Source organism: Corticium candelabrum, chromosome 18, assembly GCF_963422355.1.
Source record: "Corticium candelabrum chromosome 18, ooCorCand1.1, whole genome shotgun sequence".
Taxonomy (NCBI): domain Eukaryota; kingdom Metazoa; phylum Porifera; class Homoscleromorpha; order Homosclerophorida; family Plakinidae; genus Corticium; species Corticium candelabrum.
Window position 1 is genome coordinate 1,503,897 of NC_085102.1, and position 21,221 is coordinate 1,525,117.

Here is a 21,221-nt window from a genome sequence, read left to right on the forward strand (position 1 = left end):
GTATGAGAGTTGCTGTGATACAAATATCGTGGAAGTAACGCCTCAGTCACTATTACAAATTTTTGTCAAAGCAGGTGTGTGAAAATATCTACAATTGTGTCAGGCAATGCATGGACAGTATGAATGTGTAGACTCGTTCCCAGTCCTCCTCCGCGCTAGGTTGCTTACACCACATGCGCTAGCTGTCACGTGTGTATACGTCCATGTGGTTTCACACGTGTGATTGGCCTCAGCACGGAGGAGGACTGGGACCATGCTTCGTCACGTGACAAACATGTTTGTAACGTGACCGAAATGGCGTGACATGATTGGTAGATACTACTTCTATCTAGCATGATAGTTTCCGTAGGAGGGCTTTTGCAATGCATGATTACACAATTAGAAAGACTAAGTACACAACAATTATAGAGCCACTAAGCCATTACGTGCCGATAACTTGTTGATGGCGTCCTCGTCCGTGAGAGTGCGACCAGAGAAGGACTTTCGAGAAGAGCGGTCTCAATGGTAAGTGCAAGTCCATTCGCGCGCGCCTAGACCTTCTAGATACCTGTCGAGCCACACGAGTAAGTGAAGGTAAAGCCTCTCTTTTCAAAAGGCTGCGACGGGTCCTGATCCCTGTATCTGCCAGAGCACCGCGTTCAGGCGTCCCTGTTAGTTACTTCTAGCAGATTCTGTTGGACCAATTTTAAGCTAATATCAGTCACGTCGAGGTGGCTCGTATTGTGAGACAAGCTTTCCCGGAAGCTCGCCACAGGATGGACCATGCCACCAGAACAAACGTCTACGTTGGTATTGCTTCGCACCAGTCTCTGTTGGAGTTATAGCACATTCTACTGACGTTTCAGACTTGCGGAATCACCCCTCGCCTTATGCAAGTAAGATACGCACTGCGTACAAGAGGTGTGCACGTGCAGAGTGCCTGTTTGACCTGTAGATGTCACAAGGAGAAATCGACAAGATTCGAATCAAGCAAGTGGGACTTGTCCAACTCCAGCGAAGCAACATGTCTCAAGAGATTATGCGGAGACGCCAATCAATTGGCAATTAGTTGAAAGTCGTCCGAGATGGATCGAACGTTTGCGGGAGTCCGACTGCTGTTCTCTTGGTCGAGGGCCTGTTTCGTGGCAATATTTACGCCGTTTCTCCGTGAAAGACATCGAAGTTACGATGCGTCGTCAAAGCCCTCATTTGTTTGGCATCTTGCAAGCGCTGGTCAAAGGGAAAGCCAACGAGGATGCTGACAGCACACGCCTGCAGGCTCTCATCACCGGCACTGTGGCACTGAAGTTCTGAGATCGCCAAAGCAGTGGGATTGCACTCCTAACAGCCTACATGCTTGTTTGCTCGCGGTACAGGAAAACAAGCAATTACAGACCTCAATCATCTTGGTGTCTCACAATCATATCAACAGGTTTAGCGACGTCTAACTAAAGAACTTGGCGAATGATTACCAGGATGTACAGCAGCTCACGAAAGAGACACACATCTGGGTGTATGACAATCTGAATTTGTATTTAGATTTAGATCTGCTTTAGATTTGTGAAGGTAGTCAAATGTACGAAATATGTCCGTCATGGGCTGCGTTATCCTACTCTAGACTCTGCTAGCCGGCGCAGTTTTACGAAGAGGATCGTGCATGTGCATGATGGCGTTAATTTGTGAGGCCAGGCGACTGACCGGTTGTAGGCAAGTTGTTAGGCTCTTGCTAATCTACCATCTTCTGTGTCGTTTAGCAGAGCCTTAGCAACCTATTAGAAATCTTAGCTGAGACCAGCGGGCTGAGATAAATAACTTAATTAGACTCAAAGCATGTCACGTGACGAAGTATGTCCTCCGTGCTTAGGCCAACCACACGTGTGAAACCACATGGACCTATACACACGTGACAGCTAGCGCACGTGGTGTAAGCAACCTAGCGCGGAGGAGGACTGGGTACGAGTCTAATGAATGTGGCTGAATTAACTAGACATGCATGTGATGTTCAAAGTCAACGATATAGTTGTTTCGAACCAAACACTGTCAAATTGCCAAATCAGTCAATGTAACTACTATCACCAATATCGTATCAGCAAATGTCCTTGGCCTCTTTCAGATTAGGTTTCCAAAACCATCATGGCACCGTATTGTGTCCCTACAATTTTGTTAATTAAAATCGTCTTGTTTCATATAGTTGGCGAAAGCAAGTGCCAACGAGCATAAACACAAATTATCTGGTCAGTAAGACATCATTTCTAATAGAAATCTAACTTAGTAATTAATGATAGTAAATACACGATAATTAGAAACTGAAACATTAACACAGATTAGAGCAAAGCACATACGAAGTTCACAAATTTTGTCATTCACAGTCAACTAACCGCGACCTTGCCACTACTTGTAGCCAAAGCGCTGCATTGATCTTCTCAGTAGTTCGCGACTTGCACTCCTTGTTTGTCGACCAATAGCATCAGAAAGAAATCGAATACCCATCTCGACACACTCGCGTTTTACTGCTGCAGCAAAGCGGCTTCTCTCTTCATCACTCATGTTCTGCAAAATTTTCCAAACTGGTTTAAAGTCTTCTGCATTCAAATATCCCATCACTCCTCCAATAGCAGCACCAGTTAGCATGCCCTCCTTGCCTCCGAGGAGACCACCTAAAACTGCTCCAGCGCCGGCCATTAAACCGCCACTCACTGACTGAGATAACGTCATCTCAAGATCCGGATTCTCTTTTGCAATATTATAAAGAACAGAAAGCACTCCTTGAACTTCTCTAGCGCTTTGCATTATTCAAATGATATGTCGCTTCCTGTCAATAAATTATTAATCTATTAATCGTATAATAGAAATGAAACAATGGTATGATCAGTAAATTAGATGATTGATTAGCAACGACTCTAATATATAATTGCCTATTCGATTAGATACCGTATTTCTCTCCCGTATATACCTGATTAATTTCCTAACCGCATAATTTCCAAGTATACATATCGGGTACCCTGACAATATAAATTTCCTTCTACAGTACGGACTTAAAATGTCCGTTCAGACAATGCTGACACGCCGTAAGAATTTTCTAGATCTCAGGATCTCGACCACGCAGAGTGAAACCGATACAGCACGTGAGGAGGATGGGCAGTAAACATTAATTCAGGCTCTTTACTGCATCTAGAGAACTTAAAATATTTGATACATCCTGCATGTGTTTGTAAAAGAAAACCCCTACAAATTGTGGGCATTAATTAATGGTAACTGTTAATATTAATATTATTTTCAAATCATTAGTATTAAATACCGCATAAGATGAAACATTGGCGGGAATGTATTCTGGCGGTTTGCTAAGAAATCGACGAAAAAACCATATTGGCGGGTCTTATTCTGGCGGTTGGATATCATTGTTGAATAATTGATATATGTACGATATCACCCACCCACTAGTTAATTAAGCGGCTGCGTTCGTGGCCATCACAGGGTAAGCACAACAGACGACAAGCAGGGGTTGTGGCCTCATCCGCATGATGGGGCGCCCCATGCTTGATCCACGTGAGTGATGACGTCAACATATCCTGGTGGCCAAATTAATGGCAGATTTTATAGTGCTGCAAGCTGAAAAATCCGCCAATCCGCCAATCCGCCAAAATCAATAAATTCGTATTCAAGGCCTAGGGTTGTTAGAGAAAACAGATTCTGAGAATATATAGCCAAATACATCTATGCCGCTATGCTGCTACACACTAAATAGACGATCTTAGTGAGTTCCTCTAACAAAGTGCGTTTTTGTCCGTATCAGAGGCAATTGACAGAAGGGCAATAACAGTCTTTAGCCAGACGACGCCTTGATGTGATTTTAAACATAACGGTATAAAAGTTAACTGTACCTTGCCACTAAAATGTAAAGCAGCAGTGCCAGCTCATTACTAGTTGCAAGTATGCAGTCTTGCACAAACTTAATTAAAACTCTTATGGTACAGCACATCACAGTTTCATTGAATAAGGAAGTCAAATTTCTAAATCAATACACCAACATTTGAAAATTATTTATCTTGTGTTGCAATATTCATAATTTATGGCGAATGGAATCCATTTTCCTCCACAAAACAACCATGCAAGAAATGAAAACATTCTTAGCAAACTGATAATTTACTACTTTCTATTTGTTTGGAATCACAAATTCTAGGACTAACTGGGGCAACACTATGCGCTACTATCATGGAAATGGCAATTCTGTGTTCTACAACGTCATTGGTGATACTGTCATTTATCAAATCTATCCCAATACATAGATTAGCGGTACCGCACTCAGAAATCACCCATGCATAACTCAAGAACGATCAAAGCTTTCTGTCAAATCAAAATTCAAAACAGTGTCACTTCATACACAAAAGTAACAAACACGCACGAACACTCGCACACCTGAACCTAAACCTTCAGCCATATACCTACTTTAGATGAGTTTACAATTAATCCTTGCAGAATAGATCTCTAAGCTGAGCGATTGTGTGGATCTTCTCTAGATAAGTTTAATGATTGTAAGTCTTTCTGAACTACATCAACCCATGGCCAGCGTAGTCGAGTACCGTGAGCTGGATGTTTATGATTTAAAAGTCTACTGAGTAGAGGACGATTGTTGGACATTGGTACAACCTTTCTAGGGTCAGTCCACACACACACAGACACAGACACACAGACACACACACACACACACACACACACACACACACACACACACAAATACACACACACACACACAAACACACACACACACACACACACACACACACACACACACACACACACACACACACACACACACACACACACACAGTCTAGGCATGCACTCGCTGCATATGCACACCACGGCATAACTATATGACAAACATGAGGTTTTCCGGTATGTGCAGCCTCATCTGCACATACTGCAAAGAACGTGGCATCATTAACTTCCTGAATGCTTTTTTCTGTATCCATTGGCCAGTAGCTGCAATTAAATCATTTTGGATAGTTGGAGAATGATATTGCGCATTTCTAGGTGCAGTTGCAAGGAGCTCCCTGAGAATTTGATCACCAGAATCCATACCAAACCGAAAAAGTGCTTGCCCAGTATTGCACACATGCTTAGACTCCTCATCTGTTGCAAGCTTGCTCTCATGATGACCTCTTAGAGCAATGTTCTGCCTACCACAGAATATGACTGCTTTGAGAATACTTCTCAAAATGGCTCTGTTTCTCTGAATGACATCGAAGGCTTGAGTTTGCAACTGCTGCTCAACAGACGAATGTCCGTCCTCCATTTGGCCTATGTATGCTGCAGAATCCTCCATTGCTAATTTGTGAGTCGTCTGAACATAGTGTTCTTGAAGTGTTTGTTTCGCACAAGTAAAACATGTCATAGGAGTTGTTACCAATTGTCCCAGGGACGAGCGGCCTTTGACAAAGAGAACACACTTCACACAGAAGCCCCCATCGAAAATCCGAGAGTAGGCCAACCAGGGGTACTCTTTTAACCATGGATGCTGAAATGACCTGGTTTACCGTACTCTTCCTTGCTAGGAAACTTGAATTCGGAAGTTGGCCGGAAGGCGTAAGTGAGCAGCCAGTACTTCCTTTCATCAGTGAGTGAGCAAAGCTAGTCCGTACTGTACCTCCCTAGGTCAGGGTAATTGTTAGACTGGGAGCAGCAGGCTGCTGAATGAACCGGGGTTGACTGTTCACTGCAAGTCGGTCGAGAAAGTACGGAAGATGACGCGGAAGACAAACGGAAACGACTGTCGAGGCCTGTTGCGACAAAGATTGATATGAGCTCTACTAGTTGATGAATTAAGTGTAGGTCAGCTAGCCCATAATGCATGCTTCACAACTGACCTGCAAATAACCTAGCAGCGCAAAATACAGGCAACAAACGAGTTACCTGTTGTTTCAGCTTCATCTTCTGTCTCTTGACGAAACCAAACGACGGTGACTCGTTTCTTCATTGTAATTTATTTTTCTAAAGACCCACAGTTTCGCAAATCGGAGAGGGGCTTACGCGATGCAGTAGACACACCCACCTTCTTGGGGGTTTCCAGGCAACATCGAGACATGCCTGGCTACGCCCATGGATCTAGTTCCAGCAATCTAACAGTTGCGTAAGATCTGCGTTTCTTGTGTGTGACCTGGAGGAACTTGCGTGAGACTCACGCAAGTTGCGTGTGAGTTGGCAACTCTGACAGACTAAGACTAAGCCTACTAGACTAGAACAACGTTATCGTCCTAATCACGCACGACATTAATTAAATTCTATCTGCTAGTACTGACAGTCTGTGTACTGGCAGCTGAGAAAGGAAAGTAGCTACACAGGCGATATGCCATGTGTAAAGGATTGGAACGCCCCTAGCGCTGTTTAGAGCTCAGCTAGTCTACTGACACACACTACATTAGAACTCGCACTTCAGAACGTTCTTGCTTACTTTATGAAGACGAATCAGCACTCCAACTGAACAATTCCTCGAAACCACAACAAACCGGAAACTGTTATTGATGATATGTAGGTACAGTGTTAGAAGTCTCCCGTATGTGGCAACAAAAATTCACATCAGTCATTGACAGAGTATTTGTAAGCTGCGTCCAAAATGTAAAATCTGCAGATGAATACTCATCACTTGCATTAATATTGCTAATGACAGAATATTATCTCTCCACACACTGACGCCAATATGTCATTATATAGCTGCTCATCTCTTCTCACTAACTTGTTCTTGACCAAAACACGCCTACATACAATGCTATGTCTGCATGGTAGGTTTACGAACTGATAAATAAAACCAATAAAAAACTCTCTAGAGTCACTAATATAATATGTTGTGTCTAGAATTAGATGCACTAAATATTGATATTTTCGTGGCAACTTTTCAGATTTTAAAATGTTTTAGTAGCTCTCCTCAGCAATTAATCTCTACTACAATCAACTACAACACAAAACTGTAAATTGCAAAAAAGTTTGACATAGTACTTCATTAATACATTCAATGAAAAAATAATCCAGTAACTATTGCAGCAAATCAAGAAACCCAATGCACTCCACAACAAAAATCAATTCAATTATTTAAGTGAATAATTGAGCTTTGCAAAAACGCACTTTACTAGCTGAAGACCAGTATCAATTGCTACCCTTGTAGCTGGTATTGTAAGATACTCGATACCTAGCCTCTCACATTCCTGTGCAACTGCCTCAGCCAATTGTCGCTTTTCACTGTCACTCATGTTAGACAAGATTTGTACAACTGGTTTAAAGTCTTGACTATGTATTGCTCCTGCTGCACCACCAAGAGCTCCTCCAACAAATATGCCAACTGGTCCACCGAGCAGTCCACCCAGGAATGCCCCTGTCCCTGCCATCATTGCTCCCTGAGTTGACTTCACAAGTGTAGCTTGGAGCTCTGGATGCTTTTCTGCTATGTCACAGATAAGCTTATAAGCCCTTGCTACATTTACAACAGCTTGCATGACTGATGCAAAAACCTAGTCTAAAACATATACAAACGTCACAAAAATTAAATGTACTTGTAATTACAACTACCAACAGACCAAAGTAATCTTTAAAATAATTAGCAATAATTTATTATTTTTTAAAATTAGCCTTTACAGATAAATACATAATTTAATTAATGCACAGTTTGCATTTCTGCTGCCCTCTGGATTGTAGATTGTTTTTTAATTCCAAATCATTAAACTCAAACATGCTAGCATTCTTTGGGTATGTGTCCTATCTGACAAACCATGTTGTAATCAATCTCTGGCACCGTTTGTGAAGGTTTGCTGCACATGCTCAACGCTAACCTAATAAGCCCTTCCCATCACTTACTACATAATTTAATTGATTAAAATTTGATGCTCTATGACCACAGAAAACTAACAAATAAAACATCATGAGTACACTCACACTTCATGCAATACATAATACTAGAAGTACAGCATTTGCTTGCACCTGAGTTCTGCAACCTGTTAATTTCAAAAATAAGCAAACTGATTTAAATTTAAGGTAGCCGTATATCCAGTTGCTTCTAAACTAGAAAAGCTTACTTCCACAAGAATTATATCGTTTTTAGCTATATGCAGCTTTGTTGTAATGGCGTCACTGAAGACTTCGACCCCTAATAAAGTTGGCATAGTGATGTTTGTATTCTAATACCGAAAACTCCTAAGAAAAATTACGACGAACCTAACAAGACCACGCCCAATACAAGACAAGAAGATTAATTAATTGTTGATCAAAAATCTCGCAAACGCCCCCTCGCTTCGCTCGCCACCGTGTCGTAAGGTGAGGCGCGTACAAGACAGATTTCTGTACTCGCAAACAACCTACCTGTAGAGGCTAAGTCTAGACGTGTGTAAGTTGTTGCACAGCATGCATGCAATTAATTATAATATAGTCAACCAAAAACAATGCAACCAACCGACATTTTTATCTAACCAGAATCCCACGAATCTACTTCTAGTCCTATCTTATGGCTCTGCTCTAAAACAGACACGTACTTGCAGAAAGTCCCTTGATGTGCATGTACACTAGGCAGAGCTGACCAGCCAACGTGATCACCCACGTGACAAATGTGAAAGTCTAGGGCGTGCCGTTCAATTCAAAAGTGCACGATCGATCGTCTAATTGAGGGTCGTGCACGATCGATGGCACGTCGCAAATATCAACTACTGCGCATCGATCGTGCAGAACGCCCTAATGACAGTAGAAAGAGAAGAAACTTGTAGACTGGGAAGCCATCTATGGCCAAATACAGTCTCTTGTAGAGCAATTTTCAATAGCCTCTTCAAGGAGCTAGGTTGTTGCTAGTTATAATGTAAAATTTATAGTACCACTAGTACTCGCAACTGTGTCGTCCCCCAACTTTGTGTCGTCCCCCAACTTTGTGTCGTCCCCCAACTTTGTGCCATCCCCAATTTGGTTCCCTCCCCAATTTTGTACTCTCCCCCCAATTTTATGATCCCCGGTACGCGCCTGGTCAGTCTATACTCTCTGTTCTTTGTATCAGTATGCGTACATACTCAGACCTGCCAACCTAGCAGTGTCAAAATGCGTGAGTTTGCAGGAAAACATGCTGGAGAATGCGGGAGTTTTCAAAATTTTTGGAAACGCCTACTATAGCATTAATATCAGTAAATTTATATCGTAATAAGTGTTAAATAATATATATAAATAATATCTAATCATCAAAATTTAAGTATTTGCATGCCCGGTTGGAGTAGAAGCCATTAATTATTATAATTATAGCGCAACAAATGTTTAACAGATTGATTAATGTGCCTAGTTAGCGACACACAGCATCAACATCAATTACTAAACGTAATAGTTAATTAATTAGACACAGAACTTGTACTGTACGTACTACTGGCTGTTATAAAAATCTAAGAACAAAGTACATGCACATTCTCGTGGCTAGTTGGGATGTTCTGGATTCTATTTTCTTGTAGCCTTCTTCGATCGCTTTTCCAGTAATACATATGGTAATCAGGTAGCCAGCCCCTCCCTCTTTTCCACTTCTGACCAACTCGTCATTCTATGTCGGTACAGTATTTTGACCAAGTATGCCAGGAAAGAGCCGGATGAAGAGAGGGGCTGACAAATGGAAATTGATATTGGAATATCAAGTATGTGCGTACACATGAATGTACTAAAACGGTAGAGTCACAGTTACACAGAACAGGCACGTCTATCATTTTGTTCACACCCACCAATGGTCAGAATGCGGGAGATTTGATGCCAAATGCGGGTAGGCGGGAGAAGGGTCCCAAATACGGGAGTCTCCCGCTCAATGCGGGAGAGTTGGCAGCTCTGCATACTACTGTGTTTCTCATAGATTTGGATGCAAATGAAGCTATTTGGCACAAAGACTGCCTGTCGATCCTTTCTCGGGCAGCTGCCTAGCTATCCAGACATGTCTTGGCATGAGATCTAGATGTCTAGTGAAGTCCATGGACGTGATCTTGGATCTCAGGACTTACCCTACATGTATCCTTGTAACATATAGCTAAGCTAACATATGATGGTCTAGCACTTTAGCGCTTCATCATTGAACTAGAAACTGCTGTTGTGAGCGTGCACTGTAGCCAACTGAACGTGAGTCATCCGAAAACACTTGTTACATGTAAGAAAAAATTTACTATTTTAATAAATTTTAATAAAAGTAAAAATTTAAAGATGGTAGATATCGGCTACTTTAGTATTTTACTGAGGGTGTATGCACTGCTGTCCTCTTAGACCAAAAAATTTTGAAGAGTTTAGTGTACGTGTATCTTTCTACAGACTTTTTAGAATTTGTAGTTTTAAATGTTGGCAAAATCTGTAAACCAGTACGTTGCAGTCAAGATGAATCAGAGGAACACCGGAAACTCAAGAAAGATAGCAAGCCCTGGCTACAGATTACGTTGCATTTGATCCGTGAGCTTACTAGGAACTGCATTAGACTATTAACTAGAAGTACATTTACTTGAATTCGAAATAACAAAAACGTTTCTAATGTCGTTGGTGATTTAGATTGACACTTGTTAGTTTGGTTTGTCTTTTGCATTTTCTGTTTACATGCTGATGATATCTATTTTGGAATAAAGAGAATGAAACAGACGTTGAAATGTCTCTGTTAATAAATTAATTCTAGATAAATTACTGTTACATCTTACCTAGTCGTCAATTCCTGTACCAATGATTGATGGAAACCCTCTTTTCAATAATGCTGGATCTGTTCTTGTAACTGTTTAGAAACAAACAAGTATAACTGTATTTGATATTGTAAATTTTGATTAATTGAAATCACGAGATTTAACACTTTTGCTTAGCGCGCGTTATGCCTAATAATTTTGCTTTTGCCAGTCTGTTTCGATCTAAAAACTAAAACATTGCGCATTATGTAGTTACAACTGCATACTTACAAGACTATATAATACACTTAAGTTACTAGACTTGTTCCGTGTTGGACTTCGGAGTTCAGAGAAAGCTGAGCATGCGTACGTAATAGTGACGTAATGGCAAACTTCCTTGGCGCACTGCGGCTCATAACTTGGTTGCATTTCTTCGTGTTTGCTTCTAGTTCTCCTCTGCTAGGAGTCAAGAAGAAGGACTTTGTAAGGCTAATGTAATTGTACGGATTTCACTACATGTGCCTGCGCCGTTTGCATGACTTGGTCATGGCAGTCTTACGTAACTACATGAGCAGACTCTATAGTCTACCTTACTTTACTGTTAAGTCTATACTACTTTCTATACTAGACTAGTAAGTTATTCTGCGAATAGAGCTATTGATTGTCCCGTATGTCCTGTTAGTCGTCCATCGGATTTTTTTGTGCCAGATAACTAAAGTTGTGAAACTACAGAAGATTATCGAAATTTCAAATATTAAATTTTAGTACTCTACTTAATTTTATTTGCATAAATATCACAAGATCTGTGCTACAGAAATGTGTGGTAGTGTTGGTGTGTTGCTGTTCACTATAGGAAGGAAAAGATGGACAGTTTCATGCTTTTGTAAACAACTCGTTAGCTCTAGAGAAAGGAGGATGAATTGCTATGTATTTACAAGGTGTGTCTGAGTATTTATTGCAATGTACAGTATGTACAGTATTTGTAAAGTATGTTTTATTTATATTAGTAGCATTCAATTTAAGGTGCATTTGGTTTAATATAAAATGTAATTGTAATTTATTATTTTATTTGTGCACTGTAACGGATCTTTCTAACTTAAATAAATAGATTAATATGTCTAATGCAACATCTAGCTGTTCTCATTAGCCCGAGGGTGCATGCACTAGGGTTACATTAATACCGCTGTGGACCAACGATTCCCTAGCCAGACCTACGACTGGCAATTGGAATACAAAGCATGGGCTCATTGTTATTGCTGTTTTAATTAGCATGCCAGATGTTGACAATCCTACGTGCCAGTTAATGTGTTCAGCTCCCGTTTTCATGCTCTTCAGTACAAGTTAGTTTGGATGTTTGAGCATTGGAGTCTCAGATGGAGTCTTGGAAATTTTGACTTTGATGTATGGCATGTCGGGATCAGCTTGAGTATATACTGCCTTGGCTTACATCTTTTGGTTTTGTAATGCTTTAATTGAGTTATGACATCTGAATCTGTCATTTCTGGCTTGTAAATTTACATGTCAGGATTGATGTCTGAATAGACACAGTCTGTCATGTGTACTACTATATAGTAGAACTAAATGTTAACTGGTACGACCTGTAGCTTATTGGTTGGTGTAACTAAAAGGTTTTAGGCCAAAGTCATGTTTGACAGCATGTTGAAGCTTTTACATCTTCAGTAACGCAGCATTTCTTACTGTGATACAACACAGGTATACACACACCGAACACCAGCAACAGAAACAGCGCTTGCCAGAGTGGCGGACACAGTTTGTATAGAGTAGTTGTTATAAGGTGACCGTGCTACAATCTAACTTAAAATAGATGTATGGAAATGTCCATAAAATATAAACTGCATTTTGTGTAAGACTGCTCTGGGGCTGTTGTTCCAACAGAGGCAGTTATTGTGTAATTGTATTGGTCAAAGACTATGAATTAGAAGCAACAAAGTTGAAGCACGTATCACTAAATCTTTTCTATTTTCAACACTCCACAACAAAAGCAGCCACTCTAAGAGCATTGTAAAACCACACAGTTGTCAAGAACAGATGCAATGTAACTCACTAGCTTGTGTTGGCTGGGAATGTATTGTGCTATTATTGTCAGGCATCAAGTATGGTCTCAATATAAACGTGAGTAGGCACACAGTGACACAAGCATATGTTAGTATGACATCTACACGTGGCTTCTTGGGTGACTCTAGGATGTTTGTTTCAAGGTCTTAAGGCACACTGCTTTTTCAGATAGGGACTTATTCAAACATTAATGTTGTCAACAAGCACATTTTAGTCTTCTTTGTCGTAATAATGACACATTTGTGAAGAAGTCAAAGACTCCAAAACTGTGGCATCTCTAGGCTAGTTTACGTTGTGTCTCAACCATTTTCTTTGCCAATTCGTGGGCAAAATCAATTGTCAGGGAAAGTGGAATTTAGTGTAGCTGTAGTAGTTCATATTTTGTATTGTCTTCAAACATTTGACTTGACCATCTTATCTTATTTGTGTGTACTATGTTGTCAGGATGGTAAGAGACCATACCAACTGACTGATGGTAAACTGAGAAGACGACTGAGGAAAGCACTAGTGAGACGTTTATGTAGTGAGATATGGTGGTATGTGTAGAATGGATGGATTATATTGTCAGGATGAACAGAAGTATGCTGTTCTGTTTGCTGAGGGCGCAGTGAGACCAGAAACCATCAAGTTGTGTTTCATCAGTTCAGAAGGAGCAGGAAAGATGACACTCATGGAGGCTCTCAAACGAGGGTGGTTCAGACGAATTTTCACAAATGAGAATCAAGCAGACAACCCGGATTGTGAAGAGGAACGCACGATTGGTATCAACATGATGACAGCCCTTATTCCAGGAGTGGGTCTTGTCTCACTGTGGGACCACACAGGTCAAAAGCAGTTCCACAAAACCCACGGCCTTTTCTTCTCTCCATCCAACTCGTTCTTCATCTTGCTAGTGAGTCTAGTGAGAGGAAAGGAGAGACGACGGTGCAGCGATGAGGAGTTGTGAGATGAGCTTCAGTACTGGCTCTCATTTTCAGATCCAGTTTGGATGGAGGTTTTGTACCCACAGTGTTGATAATGGCCAGTCGAGGAGATTATTATCGTGATGGTCAGCGTGTGTTGCAGCGTGTGGTCGACTACATTCGTGAGCTGTTCAAAGGCAAGATCAACATCATTCAAGAATGTTTGGTTATCGACTGCAGGCAGAGCAAACCTCCTGAAATGAACCAACTGACAAAGTTGTTACGTGGCATTAAGCAGCAACTTGAGGAGGTGATCAAAACTAATTCTGTTGGACTTGTTTACTTGCTAATTCAGATATTTATGTTACAGTCTGCTCCTCTGTATCCTCGTCTTTGTCAGCCAGTCGAGTCCAAGTTACTTCGTTCCCTTCGGAACAAACAAGAATATCCATTCATAGAGACGGCAACACTCATGGAGAGGATTGAGCAGGAAGCATGTCCGGGACAAGAGAAGAAGGTTGTAGAGAAGGTAGTTGGTTTTCTGGATGAATCAGGAGAGGTGAGATGACTAGCAGCTGTTTAGTCATTCTGTGTGTGTGTGTGTGTGTGTGTGTGTGTGTGTGTGTGTGTGTGTGTGTGTGTGTGTGGTGTGATAGCTCAGTTGGTTAGAGGGTCATCTTATGGAGTGTTTACATCGTCGATCTTGAAGGGTCACAAGTTCAGTCACAGTGATGGCAAGCTATGGCATAGTTTCCGTAAGCAAGAGACTAACACACATTTGCTTTTCTTGACTCAGGAGTATATATGAGTACCTGGTCATTGACTGAGGACTCAAGCAGCCTTCGGCTGTGACGTGACATCAGCCACTGGGGTCTTGGTGAGACTTTGGGTGCTCACACCACACTTGGCTTCACAAGTCAGTGCTCCCGCGAGTGCCTGACCTGGCTCCAGGAATTTGCTAGCACAGGCCCAAAGTTTCCTGAGTAGTGCACAGGGCCCAGCTTAACAGCTTGGGGCGTGACCTCTGAGAGGCAGCTTCTGATGCTTAGGTTTCTTAGGGGTGTGTGTGTGTGTGTGTGTGTGTGTGTGTGTGTGTGTGTGTGTGTGTGTGTGTGTGTGTGTGTGTGTGTGTGTGTGTGTGTGTGTGTGTGTGTGTCAGTGCCCATGGCCAAGCTCCAGGTGGATTGTAGCACTGGCCCTAAGCCTCCACACTGGGGAGCTATCTTCACAACTGACCTTAAGGTCGACGTCAAACGACATGAAGAGCTTAACATTTGTCCACTTGTTTTTTGTGTGTATTGAAGTATAAATGAGTACTTGGTCAATTGACTTAGGATGTACATCCTGCACAAAATGGGTACTTGTGAGCTTCAGGTCCAGTCCCAGAGCAGCACCAAATTCAGTGCCTTTTGATGCCTCTGACCAAGTTCCAATGGGATACATTAGCACGACGGGAAACTTTGAGTAGTGTCAGAGGCTCTGAATAATACTAAGTAGAGGGAACTATTTCGGATATAAAACATCCAATTGGCGTATCCATTTGTCCATATTTCTGTGTTGAACTAATGTTATGATGTGTGTTTAGATTGCTGTTGTTGGTGATGTGGCCGCTCTCAATCCTGCTTGTCTACATCAATATGCCATCGATCCTATTGTTGCATCTGAGGATTTCAAGTGGCATGTCAGGTCAGAGAGAATTGATGGCACAGTAACAAAAGAAGAAGCAAAAACGGCAATCGATCATTACTTGAGAGATCACAAGATTGCTATTCAACTCTACACAGATAAAGTTCTCCCTATCACAAATCTCTTGGTGTCTGCTTCAAAGTCGAAGGCAGAGATGACAAGTACATGTTTCCAGCTCTCTTGCCTCCTAAGGATCTGTCTGTCATGTGGGAGAAAGATGAGAGTAAGAAAGTGTATGTCGGTCGACGTCAAGTGTGCAGCAGTCAGACGACCATCTTCAGTCCATCTACATTCTGCATGTTTCAATCTAAAGTTTGCACAACACTAGATCCAACGGCAAGGCTGTGGAGGGATGGACTGATCTTATCACAAGGCAGTACAGTTCATAATCTCATTGAGTGTTTGGTGGCCATGATAGATTCTGTTTGTTCTGTTGACTTTGTGTGTTATGGAGGCAAACAAACCGAAGCAGAATGTGTTTTACTGCTGGACACTGTCATGTCGCTTTGGACAGATATGTTAGACAGCTCCAGTCCGGGCACTGAATATCAGACTGAATATCTGAGCAGAAAGCATTTGGAGGAACACAAAGAACTGAAATAAGTCACTACCTACTCTGAGGAGAAAATCAAGGAAGCAAAAGCAAAGGAAGAAGGAGCATATGCTGCTGTCAAACAAACAGTTGGTGATAAGGTGATGGTAGAAAGTCTTGGTGACCTGCTGATCGTATCCAGCAGACCAGTGACTGGACAGTGCAATGTGACTTTGACGGCCGATATGAAAATAGATGTTTTAAGGGAATTGGGGCTAGAAGAAGCTTCTCACTTGAGATTTACATTTCAACAAGGTAACTTGATTTTTCATCCACACAAAATTGTAATAAAATGCTACACTGATATGAATTTTATTACCAACACACTTGATATTCCAATGTCAACAGTTCACTCATATTTAGTAACTGCATGACAATTTTATTGTGTACTAGAGTAGTATGGAGTTGCTGATTGTGACAATTGACTACAATTACAATTGATCAGTATGTGAAGCACTAAAGTAGGCAGATAAACCATGTTGTACAAGCAACTGACCCATTTGTGCTATTACATTCAGCTATTGCTTTAGTATCTATTGGTGGCACTGCGTTGTCCACTAGTAGTCAGACCATTTCCCTGTTGCTATCTGTAAGGTGACGAGACATCTTCTCGCTTTACATATATATAGAGGGAGAGATCTTGCTATGAATATCTGTCCACATATGATGCTAATTTTCTGTGTCTATAGCACATGACATGTTTTGTGTGTAAGAAACATGCCCGATTTCAAGTCCATAAGAGATGCTGTTGTTAAGCACTGCAGTAGCCAGTGGTATGAGATTGGGTTGACCATATTGAGACTCAACAGTATGAGATCAGAAGACAGAACATTTGATATACCGTATTCTACTGGCAAATTGCTTGCTCTCATTGAAGCACGAAGGACTAAAGATGGAGGAAGGAAGACGGCAGAGGACTTGTTGAGGATGTGTTATGAGATATCTACACCAGTATGTGAAGAAATGAAAGTTGAATTTAAGAGGTAAACTCATATGTGAATGCTAATAGATGGTTTGACATTGACAAGATGTGTTGTCATTATTTAGCAAACAGACATAAAAGACGATTATTGCCTCTCACACAACCTCCTGTAGGTACTCTGCTAGGATGACGACGTTTTGCTCTAGAAACAATTTATTGTATTGATTCAATCATTATGTTGAACACTTTAGAGTATTGTTACACATTTTGTCAATTGTGTGAGATTGATCAGTTGAACGATTGTTTGTCTTCCCTCAGCAAATTGTAACAAGTAGGTAATACACGTGGTTATGCTCAAGTTGTATCAACTTACCATCAGGACAGACTGGCAAATGAATGATAATTTGAGTTTTACTTTCTATTGTCTTCATTAAAGGAGGTTCATAAAACAAACAGGTTTGGAACAATAGAGATTTGCAGCTGAAGAGAAGTCAAGCGTATGTTGCCAGCATGGTATACATGTGTTTGTGTCAAAGTGCTAGTATAATAGCAATTAATCTTGTGTAGCTGCAGCAACATACACTCCATACTACTCGCTACCCTAAGAAAAATCTGATGCAACATCTCTCACTAAATTATGTCACCAACAATCATCAACTCATATTACAGCAATAATTACCATCATCCCATCTAGAGTTAGTATAATATTACATCCAGACGTAAGTAGACGCTATATACTCTAAATCATTGTTTGTGTATATTTCCTCTTTCACTCATTCTCATGCAGTTCCTCAATCTCTTCCTATTTTTCCTCATGACGTTTAGTGATTAATTAAAATCACCACGTGCACATCAGCATGAGAATCATTACGGGGTAACAATTGTTAGAGAGTCCAAAGCGGCAACACTTGTGCACAACGACATATAACTGTTTCCTGCTAGATTATCAATGGTCACTTAACTTAATTCTGCTACTAATGGTCACCACTGATTACATGCAGACACAGCAAAGATAAACGATGTACAGATGGACAGACAGACAGATGGACGGGCAGGTGAGTGGGCATATGCATACGGATAAATAAAGTCAATATTTGTCAACAGACCAACAAAACCTTACAAACCCATCTTTCAACTACAACGTGCTCATGCTCCAAGTCATTCGTTTCTGTCTGTAGTAATTAATCCTTCAGTTGTCGTTACTTCAGCAGACAAAACAGTAAATTAAGTATCAATCTGCAATAGTCCATACAAGACATGTAGCTTCATTGAAAACAAGCTTCTACGAATAGTGTAGTGAAGAGATGATTGATGAATATAGTAATATATTTACTACAGTTCACGCACTCAATTTCAGCAGTCATTTTGTGCACAACTGATTGCAATCCAACACAACTGGCTGTTGTCTATTAGAAGCTTGTCAATCAATGATACTCAGCAACTTTAATTAACATCACCACTCTGCATTAGCAACATGAAGTTGCTGGGACCGCAGTGAAACCCTTTAATTCCACTTATCTCCAGGTATGTACTATAGGTGCCTATGACTCAGTGACATATGCATCTATACACTTCACTGCGTAGGTGTCTGTTTGACTGTCTAGTGTCACTGGGACAGAATGCCAAAATGCCAAAACCTCATGCAAAGACTTTCCTTCATGCGGGCTTCTGCAGATCGTTTGACAGCTAAAAGTCTCACGCCTCCACGGAGTCTCACTTACTCCTCCTCATGAATCTAAAGAGTTTTTCTCTAGGAATCGAGCACTGTTTTTACGTCTTCTTCCTGGACATACTGTGGTTCTGATGTCAACTTTCCGCATTTTTGTATAGCAATTAATAAAGCGGGGAATGCAAATGCCAATGCTAAGACAACATGTTTATGGAATTTCTATCCCTCGCGGCTTTTAAAACTCGGACTGAAGTCGTATTATAGGGTTTCGATTATTTAATTTATGATTTTAGGCACTGATACTTTGCTAACGGCAGCAACTGTTCTAAGATAAAGAATGTTAAGAAATTACGTTTGGACACATTTTTGATTGGTTTTATATCTACGAATGACGGTTGTCTCAGCTTGCTTTCCAGCACAACAGTTCTCTAACTATATTGTCTGGTGGAAAGGTCATCATTCCTGTCCTTACCAGAACCTTGTATTTTGGTCCTTACAAGCGACCTGAAAAATGGTGATGCCTAGGCATGACAGGCACCACGCTGGATCCGCCACTGACACTTGCTTTCTTCATACCACAAAGTATACGCTATACCTTTGATCCATGAGTTTCTTATTAAAATCTGCATTAGACTATTTAGGGTATACATTCACTGGAAAACGAAAAACAGAAAAATTTCAAGTGACTGATGAATTATATACTGACACTAGTTATTACTTTGGGTTGTCCTTTGCATTTTTGTTTTACATGCAGCAACATATGCATATACGTATATCACTTTACTGCTTAGGTGCTTGTTTGACTCTGTAGTGTCACTGGCACAATATACATAGCGTTCAGTGCGAGACAGTCACGAGCTCGCTTGAGAACGTCGCCGATCAAATATCTGCACCGAATCATGCGGAGTCGAATGGACAGTAAGGTCTTTATATCATTATATTAATTAACTTACTAACTCCATGCAAGAATCGTCGAATATCACGTGCATATTTTAACTATACGGAGCAACGAAAGAGCTCGAACTGTTGGCAAGGTTGCACTCAGCGACTAATGAAGCTGCAACTTATTTTTATAACGCGGAAACAACACAAAAATGCAGTACAGTACTTTTAAAATACTAACACGATTTGCAGCTGTTTTGCTGTTTTACGTGTACACAACTTGAAACAGTTACGGTACGTCTATTTTGCGCTATCTAGCAATACATGTGCTATATCTACGCGTTCTGGCACTGTCTAGTACTCTTTTGACTCTTGAAGTCTGTTTTGCGATCAAGTCTTACTCTTGCTGTGCAGGAGAAGTCTCTTCGATAATTATGCGAGATGTAGAAATCCATCCTGTGTAAGCGTCGTATGTCGTACCGGACCGTCTAGCGCAGTTTCCAACGTGAAATGCAACTTTGATCTGACCTGCTGGTATGTTCTCACAGTAGCCCTCAATCTGCCTGTGACGATGAACATCGTCTCCCTTTCTGTTAGAATATACAAGACCCTCAATGGTCATGGGACCAGAACATTCACCTCCATTGAATGTAAAATACCAGCGAGAACAACAGGCAGAGTGAATGGCACAGTAAACTCTCAAGTTTCCAGCGTACGCTACACGCAGTGCAGAATTTCCAGATCGTTTTGTAAATCTGCACTCCTGAATACAAACATTTTACAATTTTGAGATATTCTATTAGGAAATGAAACTGTTAAGGTAAACCTGAATAACTCCGGTGTCTTTGCTGTCTGCTCTGTCCCACACGCATTGTTTCCAGTTGACTTTAACTGCTGCCCCTTGGTCTCCTTTCGATCCTTTCGATCCATCGACTCCTTTCATCCCTTCTGCTCCCATTAAGCCACGTGCTCCCACTTTGCCGCTGTTTCCTTTGGGACCGACAGAACCTTGTGGCCCCGCCTCTCCCTTCTCCCCCATTCTTCCAACGTCTCCTGTCTCTCCTTTTTCTCCCTTCCCCGTTTCTCCTTTGTCTCCTTTAGCTCCGTCTCTACCGTCTCGTCCAGGAGCGCCGTGCAAACCAGGAATACCGGGAACTCCAGCACAACCATCAGTCTAATACAATAATAATGCATTCAATGCAAGAGATTAGAAATGTACAAGTCAAACTCATATATTACCTTTTCTTGTGCTATGGACAAGACGAGTTCAACACCAAAGAGAAGAAAGCAAACCAAAAGACAGAACTTGACCATGTTGCTTCTCTTGTCTCACAGTTGTAGATAAAAGAAGTAAGACTTTGCGTCATTTATATAACATTGGAAGTCTGGCACTTCCTGTATGATGTCACTGTGCGTGACATCATTCCGTGTATCTTGTGTAGCAACGGTGCCCATCGTTTGACCATACTTGGTGGAGTATTGTACCGCCGTACTAGCGACCTCTCTGATATGGTACCGAGTAAGTCAAGGTAAGAAAATAGAATTATCTTCTATAAACACGGAGGAGTCGTATTGATGATATCGAGAGCGTGTACAACGAAAACTTGTGGAGTGTATGTACACATGCCGTCGACAACTCTATGACAGCCACAGCAATTCCAACACTTTGTGACTGCACGCACGACGACTAAAGACGTAATCTTACTCTAACAAATTTGCACGGTACCGGATCATATCGATTAGCGACGACGTAAGTTTACATTTCTATCGAATGCTGCATGTCGACGTTTGCATGGTTTATCCATATTTGGCAAGAAGTCGAAGTTTGACAGCCGATGCGAGTTGCCTTCGAGGCTCGAGACCCACGGCGACGAGTCATGAGTTAGA

At 41.2% G+C, this 21,221-nt stretch overlaps 2 protein-coding genes across 3 annotated transcripts; one reads left to right on the forward strand and one right to left on the reverse strand.

The window, feature by feature from the left end:
• Positions 1 to 2,133: 2,133 nt before the first annotated feature.
• LOC134194133 (protein C19orf12 homolog) lies at positions 2,134 to 6,621 on the reverse strand. The gene is made up of 2 exons (XM_062663042.1): positions 6,429 to 6,621; positions 2,134 to 2,791 (listed from the first exon to the last, which is right to left on the reverse strand). Exon 2 carries the CDS (start codon positions 2,767 to 2,769, stop codon positions 2,371 to 2,373), a length of 399 nt encoding a protein of 132 aa, XP_062519026.1. The 5' UTR covers positions 2,770 to 2,791; positions 6,429 to 6,621; the 3' UTR covers positions 2,134 to 2,370.
• A 4,366-nt stretch (positions 6,622 to 10,987) lies between these two features.
• On the forward strand, positions 10,988 to 17,202 carry LOC134193894 (uncharacterized). Of its 2 annotated transcripts, XM_062662746.1 has the most exons (8): positions 10,988 to 11,088; positions 11,459 to 11,543; positions 13,126 to 13,188; positions 13,250 to 13,893; positions 13,954 to 14,142; positions 15,169 to 16,116; positions 16,551 to 16,844; positions 16,909 to 17,202. In XM_062662746.1, exons 4-6 carry the CDS (start codon positions 13,699 to 13,701, stop codon positions 15,595 to 15,597), a joined length of 813 nt encoding a protein of 270 aa, XP_062518730.1. In that variant the 5' UTR covers positions 10,988 to 11,088; positions 11,459 to 11,543; positions 13,126 to 13,188; positions 13,250 to 13,698; the 3' UTR covers positions 15,598 to 16,116; positions 16,551 to 16,844; positions 16,909 to 17,202. The 2 variants fall into 2 exon arrangements, with proteins under 2 accessions (XP_062518730.1, XP_062518731.1); XM_062662747.1 differs by lacking the exon at positions 11,459 to 11,543.
• Positions 17,203 to 21,221: the final 4,019 nt, after the last annotated feature.